Source organism: Sapajus apella, unplaced genomic scaffold (assembly GCF_009761245.1).
Source record: "Sapajus apella isolate SASKATOON/1434 unplaced genomic scaffold, GSC_monkey_1.0 scaffold71, whole genome shotgun sequence".
In the NCBI taxonomy this organism is placed as follows: Eukaryota; Metazoa; Chordata; class Mammalia; order Primates; family Cebidae; genus Sapajus; species Sapajus apella.
The window spans coordinates 10,135,239-10,144,462 of NW_022437011.1; the positions used below are offsets into that span (position 1 = coordinate 10,135,239).

Below are 9,224 nucleotides of genomic sequence, written 5' to 3' on the forward strand. Positions count from 1 at the left end.
CAGGGTTTTACCATGTTGGTGAGGCAGGTCTCGAACTCCTGACTTTGTGATCTACCCACCTCAGTCTCCCAAAGTGCTGGGATTACAGGCATGAGCCACCTTGCCCGGCCCATAGTTTTTAATGGTATATTTATTTATGTGATTATTATTAAACTTCACTTTTTTAAAAAAAAAAAGTAATTCATATAATACTTGCATATAAAATACAGGCAGTAATAATAGCATACTAGGAAAAGAAAATTAGCTCCTGCTCCTGACCTTCTGATTCTCAGTTCTCCTTCCCAGAGGCAAATGCTGTTATCACTCTTGCATCCCTCCAGAGATCTTCTAGGTATTGTTGAGAGTTTGCTTGGTTATTTATTAAGTTGGTATCTCCTCTATTAGACTGAGGGTGGATACCGTGTCTACTCATTTATTGCTTTATCCCTAATACTTGGCACACAATCAGCAATTTACAGGTGTTACAGAATGAAGGAAAGGATGTCGAAAGAAGAGAGATAGAGGCTGGGCCGGGTGGCTCACGCCTGTAATCCCAGCACTTTGGGAGGCCGAGGCAGGCAGATCACGAGGTCAAGAGATCGAGACCATCCTGGCCAACATGGTGAAACCCCGTCTCTACTAAAAATACAAAAATTAGCTGGGCATGGTGGTGCACGCTACTCGGGAGGCTGAGGCAGGAGAATCACTTGAATCCAGGAGGCAGAGGTTGCAGTGAGCCAAGATGGCGCCAATGCACTCTAGCCTGGCGACAGAGTGAGACTCCATCTCAAAAAATAATAATTTTCTCTGAAATTGTGTACAAGAAAAAAACCAGAAAGATAATAATAATAAATAAAAATAAAAAAGAACAGAGATTAGGTCAAGCCCTTGTACATTTCCCATGCTCCCACTCAGCACTGAGCACACAGTAAACTGTACAGATGTTTCTGGACTCCCCCAGCATCAGTTCATGAATTTTTGTCTTTGGTGAAAGCTTCTCACACTGTGCTGAAACTATCATGTCTTGCCTGTGTGTTTCCCTCATGGACTGTGAGTTCCTTAAGGATGGAGACAGTGCTTTGCTCTTCTGGAATGCTGGGCTGAGCATCCCAGAAGTCCTCCATGAACACTTTCTGATGCTCTACTACTCTAATTCATCTGGCTGCTGGCTCCCTTCAAATTCTGTTCTGAAACTCTGCCAGTTTGAAGCTTGCCAGTGCCATTTCAAGTTGTTACTCTTTCAATAAAGACTAGCATTTTCTTCAAAACCTCTAGTCTGCAGAGATGGACTTCACTTGGGCCTTATTGCAGATTCTCATTTCTTTTAGCACTTATTTAAAAAATGGGGATGTGCCGGGCGCGGTGGCTCACGCCTGTAATCCCAGTACTTTGGGAGGCCGAGGCGGGTGGATCACGAGGTCAAGAGATCGAGACCATCCTGGTCAACATGGCGAAACCCCGTCTCTACTAAAAATACAAAAAATTAGCTGGGCATGGTGGTGCGTGCCTGTAATCCCAGCTACTCAGGAGGCTGAGGCAGGAGAATTGCCTGAACCCAGGAGGCGGAGGTTGCGGTGAGCCGAGATCGCGCCATTGCACTCCAGCCTGGGTAACAAGAGTGAAACTCCGTCTCAAAAAGAAAAAAAAAAAAATGGGGATAATAATGCCAAGCTTCCAGGGCTGTTGTGATAATTAAATGAGGCCTTCCATAAATGGAGACAGTTGTGCGTTTCCCCACTTGCTTCAGCAAAGAGAGTATCAGTGTCTGTTTTGCAAAAAAAAGAAAAGAGGCAGGCCAGGCACAGTGGTTCATACCTGTAATCCCAGCACTTTGGGAGGACGAGGCAGTCGGATCACGAGACCACCCTGACCAACATGGTGAAACCCTGTCTCTACTAAAAATACAAAAATTAGCCAGTCATGGTGGCAGGCGCCTGTAGTCTCAGCTACTCGGGAGGCTGAGGCAGGAGAATCATTTGAACCCAGGAGGAGGAGGTTGTAGTGAGCTGAGATCCCACCATTGCACTCCAGCCTCTGGCCTACAGTTTTTAATGGTACATTTATTTATGTGATTATTATTAAACTTCACTTTAAAAAAAAAATTAATTCATATAATACCCGCATATAAAATACAGACAGTAATAATGGCATACTAGGAAAAGAAAATTAACCCCTGCTCCTAACCCTCTGATTCTCAGTTCTCCCTCCCAGGGATTCTGTCTCGAAAAAAAAAAAAAAAAAAAAAAAAAAAAAGAAAAAAGAAGTCTCTTCAGATACTTTTTTTAAAATAACATTTGTATTTATTTATTTTATTTCATTTTTTGAGATGGAGTCTGGCCCTGTCACCCAGGCTGGAGTACAGTGGTGCAATCTAGGCTCACCGCAACCTCTGTCTCCCGGGTTCAAGCAGTTCTCGTGCCTCAGCCTCTCAAGTAGCTGAGATTACAGGCGTGTACAACCGTGCCCTGCTAATTTTTGTATTTTTAGTGGAAACGGGGTGTCACCATGTTGACCAGGATGATCTCAAACTCCTGACTTCAAGTGATCTGCCCACTTTGGCCTCCTAAAGTGCTGGGATTACAGGCATGATCCACTGCATGTGACCAGACAGATAACTTTAATTCTGACCTCAGTTCAAACATTATTGAGACAATGAGGTAAGAATAAATAATAAAGTCAAAAATTGCCCTGTTTGAACAATGACCTGAAATACAATGGCTGCATTATCAAAGAAGCTGCTGAGTGACACACCCTCCGGACAAATAGAGGCTTCTGCACAGGCCATATGCATCTGTCCCTGCCTGCCAGTCTGTTTCATCTTGCAGCGCTCCCTCTACTCCCTCTAAGCCCCAGCTACACTGCACTTCCTTTGTTGCTCCATGCACACTTTTGATGCCAGGCCTTTGCATATGCTATTCCATCTGCCTATCACCTATTCATCCATAACTCTAGGCTTAAATATCTCTTCCCAGGCTGAGTGCAGTGGCTAATGCCTGTAATTCTGGTGATTTGGGAGGCCCAGGCAAGAAGATTGCTTGTGACCAAGAGTTCAAGACCAGCCTGAACAACATATCAAGACTCTGTCTCTACAAAAAATAAATACAGTTCAGGCACGATGTCTCATGCCTGTAATCCCAGCACTTTGGGAGCCTGAGGTGTGTGAATCATAAGGTCAGGAGTCTGAGACCACCTTGACCAATGTGGTGAAACCCCATCTCTACTAAAAATACAAAAATTTGCCAGGCAGGGTGGCATATACCTGTAATCCCAGCTACTCAGGAGGCTGAGGCAGGAGAATTGCTTGAACCCGGGAGGCAGAAGTTGCAGTGAGCTAAGATTATGTCACTGGACTCCAACCTGGGTGACAGAGTGAGACTATGTCTCAAAATAAAATAAAACAAAACAAAACAAAATACACAAAAATTTAAAAATCTCTTCCCCAGGAAGACCTCCCTTGACTTCCTGAGCCAGATTAGGCCTCTATGCCATAGATGAACCTAGGTCACCTATATTCTTCTCCTTTCGCTCATTACAGATGTGAACTCCCAAGGGAGTTCATTCAACCATCCATTTATCTGGCAGTTCTTTCCAGAGTTCCTAAGTGCTAGGCATTATTCTGGGTGCTAGGGATACAGTGGAAGGAAAGATAAGACACAGATTCTACCTATGAAACTTACATTCTAGTGGGAGAGGCAGAAAAAACACAAATAAACTAATATAAGAACCTCTGCTTCATTCACTGCTGCGTTTCCGGAATGAGCCCCAACACATAGCAGATACTCAACAAATGCTTGTTGAGGAGAAGGAAAGAAAAGTGAGGATGGATGGCAGCCAATCTGAAGGCAGAGGCAGGGGTAGCCAGTGTCAGGGCCAACAAACTAACTACTGTGGAATCATTTCACCCTAGAGGTCTACTCAACTTGCAGGAGGGACCAAAATGGGTTGAGGGCCTATCCTGTCCTGTTAAGGAAGGGGAAGAAGTGGCTTACCTTCACTTCTGTCTGTCCTGTATCTGTGTAAGCACCTACAAATTGGGACAAATGAATGGATGCAAGCCCTGGACTCGTCAAGTGATCTTATCCACTCCTGTGCCTTCCTGTGTCAGAGACTGGGTAGTTGGTTTCAAAACACGTTTCCTCTTTCTCACTCTTCCCTTTCTCTCATCCTCTACATATCTCTTACAGAGATCTTGAATTCGTATCTTCTCTTCTTCTCCACTGCTGCTACCAACAGTGCCTAGATACTGTAACAGTCCCCACCTAACCTCTCTCCCTGCTTGATTATAACTACCCCTCAAGCCCATTCTCCACCCTAAGTCATCCACCCCAAAACAGATCCCAGCATGCCACCCCTACCCACACTCACTTGAACACCCGGGGCTGGCTGTCTACCACCCTGAGGATTCAGTTCAAGCTCCTTGGCACAGTCTTGAAGGCCTTGCATGATCTGGCCTGGCCTCCCTCTGCAGCCTCTTCCGCTGACCCCAAGCCAGCTGTGTACAGTCGTCACACCAATTAGGTTCCTCATTCACATCAGCCTCCCTCTCTACTCTGGCTGTTCCCCTGGCCTAGAATACTTCAACCCCCATCCTTTGCTTGCACCACAGCTGCTCATCCTTCAGGCCTTAGCTTGATTTTCACTTCCTCAGAGAAGTGTCATCCCTGACCCCTGGACCACAGCAGTCAACTTGGCACCTCCTACTGCCCAGCACAGCTCTCTCTTGACATTTGATTATTGTGGCTTAATTATCTGCCTTTCCTGTTCACGTGCAAGTTCCCAGAGGGCGGGGCCTCTGTCCTGTTCACCCTTGTGTTCTTAGCCTCTAGAACAAAGTAGGAATCCCCTATGTCTGTTCAATGAATACGTGTGAGCAGTACACTCGCTCAATAATTACCAACTTAGTGATATCAATGCTATTCAATGATAGCAAACAGATAATTCTGAGTTTCTCTGCAATCTGAGTCACAGCAATTTGCCCCCATTTATTAATGAGGAGGCAGGTCCCCAAGGGAGCAGGTGATCTGCCCCGGGGAGGCAGGGGTGAAGCAGTCACAGGACACAGGGCTCTGGCTATGACCACACCACCTCTTTTCTCCCTCCCCTCCTGACTTTTCTTGTTTCTGAGGACCAGGCGGAAATGTAATGTCATGACACATTGGGGGATTTCTTTCTTCCCCCACATTTTTCTGATGTGACTCCAGCCTGGGGGTTTGGGGGAACACAAGCCCCAGGAGGAGGGAGGCGGGTGGTGGGGAGGTTAGCAGCCACATTCCTCAGCAGCCTCTGTTTGCATAGCTCAGAGAAAGAAGAAAGAAGTTAGCAAGCTCTGGCAGACACACTGGGCATTCAACTCCTGTTCTGGCAGCTGCAGGGGCTGGGCTGAGCACACGCTCTGCCAAGGCCAGGGAGGCAGAAACTCACTTCAAGCTCAGGCTACCATGATGAAGTGGAGGGGGTCAGGGCCTCTGTCTGAGATGGGGGTTCACAGAAAAAGGCGCCTTTTTTCTGCCCAGCCTGGCAGCCAGTTGGCCATGAGCCATGTGTGGGTGAAGGGGAGGAGAGGGAGATAGTGTCAGGGCCTCAGTGTAAATCCTTCTAGGTTGGAAGGCTGGTGTGGGCATCAGACAGCCCAGGGGGCTATCTCAGCTCCTCCTCCACCCTGGAGATGTTCGGGGGACAGCCCCTGGGTAGATGTCCCTACCCAGCTGCTGGGGCCACTGCCGTCACATTCCAGAGTGGGCTGAGAGCCACAGAGCATGGCTTGAGAAGGAGCTCACCATGGAAACCAGGCTTCCTAGGAAAAGGTCACATATTTGATGTGGCTGTCATCCGGGCACCTTAAATGCTGCACTGTTCCTGTTTTCTTGAGCACGATGCCAGCAAGGAAGACCTGAGACAATGGGGGTGGCAGCTGACCTGTTTGCCTGGTTTCAGACAGGCCTCTGTCACAGTTTCCCCTTCTCAGCAAAATCCAGTGCTGTTTCCACTTACATTGCCTGACCCCAACGTGCGCCCACTTGGGCAGCCCTGCAGGCCAAGCCTCGAGTCTGGTAGGGACCCACTGTGACAAAAAATCTAGAAAAGGAGGTTCGAACAAGAACTGTGAGGGTACAAACTGGGAGAGCTTGTTAGGAATAGTAAAAGCTTTCCTGTATTGAGTACTTACTCCATGCTGCCAGGCACTGTGATAAATGCTTTAAATGCCCTGTAATTGCCACAAAAAATCCTAATAAAAAAAATTGAGGTTTTGAGAGGTTAAATGACTTATCTAAGATTATTATATAACCAGAAAATGGCATGATGAGGATTCAAACCCAGGTTTGTCTGATCTAGAGCCTGAATCTTTCCCCTCTACTCTGTTTTGCTCATCCATTTATTCATGCACTCATTCATTTATTCAATTGTCCATCCATCCATGCATGCATCAAACATTTAGGGAGAGCCTCTGGTGTGCTATAGACTGGACTGGGTGCAGGGATACAGTGTGCAAAAAGACACACTCCATGACCTCCAAGAATTCACAGTGGGAGGAACAAATGAGCAAGCAATGGCAATACACGGCGTGATGAAAGCCATGGGAGAGGAGCAGCAAAGCTGCTGTGGGAAGAGGACGCGTTTTCCTTGCCTTGTCCAAGGCTCAGAGATGTGAGAGCACAGGGGAGGAGAGACCAACCCAGCTGGGACTAGGTTATCTTTCTACCTCAGCCTCCCACATAGCTGGAGGGGGTGGGTGACAGACTTTCTCCGGAAGGTGTCCACACACACACCTGGAAAAGGGGTTGAGTCACACTTCTCAGGCCTGGAGTCCCAGGACTTGAGTTTGCATCCATGGGCCGGAGAGAACACTTACTCTCAGATGGACCCAATCAGGCCCTGCTAACCAAGCACAGTGCTTCCCAGGGCCGCCCAACCCACCCAGTACCACCGACAACACAGAAAGAAGTCAGGCTTTTCTAGAGAACCCCGGGTGAGTACATGATTTACACAGCCGTCCTAACCCAGACCTAGCGGCATGAAGAAAGAACGAACTGCTAGCTTCTTCCTCCTTTCACACTCCCATTGAAGCCTGCCCACTGTCAAAAGCTGGGGGACAGTAGAAATAAAACTACTGCCTCATTATAAGGAAACCAACCCAGCGACTTCTAGGTTGGGCAAGGAAATTAGGGTTGGGGAAAAGGGTGATTTAATTCCTTCCGTCTGTCTGGTTCCTACACCAGCATCATATGCCTTTGGGGAAGCCTCCCACACAGGCTGTGACCCACCAGCTATAGCACTCCAGCCCTGAAAGGAGCCCTTTTCCTTACATGCCCTGTTGGTTAGTAATAGCCAATATGCTGGCAGGGAAGAAGGGTGAGAGAGAGGGAGGGAGGAAGGGATGTTCTCTGAAGAGCAAGAGGGCAGCTGGCTTCTTTCACAGCCGTGTGGGTGGCAGTGAGCTAAGAGGTCCCTGTTCTCTTCTCCATCAATCAAGGGGGCAACCAAGAAAAAATGTGTGGTTTAAAAAGTTCGAAAAGAAAAATCAAACCGCAACAACCTCCAAATTATATGAATTTGGTGATGGCCTGACACCCTGGAAACCAGTCATGGGAAGGGACAGCCCTAACTTCCTCCTGCTCTTGGATAAGGTTAGCCCTTTTTCTTTTTCTGGGGTTGGTCTCCATGGAGCAACACGCCTGGGCTGGTATTCTCACCACAGTAAGGAGGAAAATGCAGAACTTTGTCCTCTCCTCTCTGCAGAATAGTAGCCAGGATAGAAGTTCATGGGCAATGAGACCCTGGGCCCTCCTGCACAAGGTTGGCATCAAGCAAAATTGCATTAGCTGCTAGAATAGCATACTTGTGCTAGTTACTTCATCCCCTGATCCTCAGGGCCCTCCTCCATCAAACTGGGATCATAATACTACCCACTTCCCAGTGCCCTGATTTCTTCCTGTCTTCAGGTCCTTTTTATTTACTTCTTCTGCCTTTTTTTTTTTTTTTTTTTTTTTGACACAAGATCTTACTCTGTCACGCAGGCTAGAATGCAGTGGCACAATCGCAGCTCACTACAGACTTGAACTCCTGAGCTCAAGCAATCTTCCCACCTCAGCCTCCCACATAGCTGGAACCACAGGCGTGTGCCACTATGTCTGGCTAAATTTTTTTCTTTTTAAAAATTATTTGCAGAGATGAGGTCCCCCTTCTGCCTCGACCTAGCAAAGTGCTGAGGTTACAGGCATGAGCTACCATGCTCAGCCTCTTCTACCTCTTCTTTCTCCTCTTTGCATCCGCCTTTCTCCCACTGCCTTCTCCGTAGTGCCCTCCACCCCGTATAGACTTAAATAATTCTTTATTTTCTTGGCCCCTGTGAACTTGCTTCTTCCCCCATTCCTTCTCATTTTAATAGTACCGTTGTATACCCAGTTTCTCAGGCTAGAATCTAAGAAGTTACCTTTGAAGGCCGGGCGCGGTGGCTCAAGCCTGTAATCCCAGCACTTTGGGAGGCCGAGGCGGGTGGATCACGAGGTCAAGAGATCGAGACCATCCTGGTCAACATGGTGAAACCCCGTCTCTACTAAAACTACAAAACAGCAGTCCCAAGATGGCGGCCACCATGAAGAAGGCGGCTGCAGAAGATGTCAATGTTACTTTCGAAGATCAACAAAAGATAAACAAATTTGCACGGAATACAAGTAGAATCACAGAGCTGAAGGAAGAAATAGAAGTAAAAAAGAAACAACTCCAAAACCTAGAGGATGCTTGTGATGACATCATGCTTGCAGATGATGACTGCTTAATGATACCTTATCAAATTGGTGATGTTTTCATTAGCCATTCTCAAGAAGAAACACAAGAAATGTTAGAAGAAGCAAAGAAAAATTTGCAAGAAGAAATTGACGCCTTAGAATCCAGAGTGGAATCAATTCAGCGGGTGTTAGCAGATTTGAAAGTTCAGTTGTATGCAAAATTTGGGAGCAACATAAACCTTGAAGCTGATGAAAGTTAAACATTTTATAATACTTTTTTTATTTGTTTAATAAACTTGAATATTGTTTAAAATGATAATTTCCCTTCTTCAAATGACATGGAAAGCAAAACTTTCTTTTTTTTAAATTTTCATTTATTTAATGGAAACTTGCCTATTTTCACGTCTTGCTTATTTATTTTATATTTTTAAAAGAAGACAGTATTCACCTATGTATTTTGCATAACGATTATATCAAGTCTAGGGGCTTTATGTCATGTTATTAAAATCAGTTAAGCAA

General features: G+C 46.3%; 1 protein-coding gene across 1 annotated transcript; it reads left to right on the forward strand.

Annotated features, from left to right (window-relative positions):
- The first annotated feature begins 8,532 nt into the window (after positions 1-8,532).
- On the forward strand, positions 8,533-9,067 carry LOC116531561 (prefoldin subunit 4). The gene has a single exon (XM_032250415.1). The coding sequence runs from the start codon at positions 8,561-8,563 to the stop codon at positions 8,963-8,965; it is 405 nt and encodes a 134-aa protein (XP_032106306.1). The 5' UTR covers positions 8,533-8,560; the 3' UTR covers positions 8,966-9,067.
- Positions 9,068-9,224: the final 157 nt, after the last annotated feature.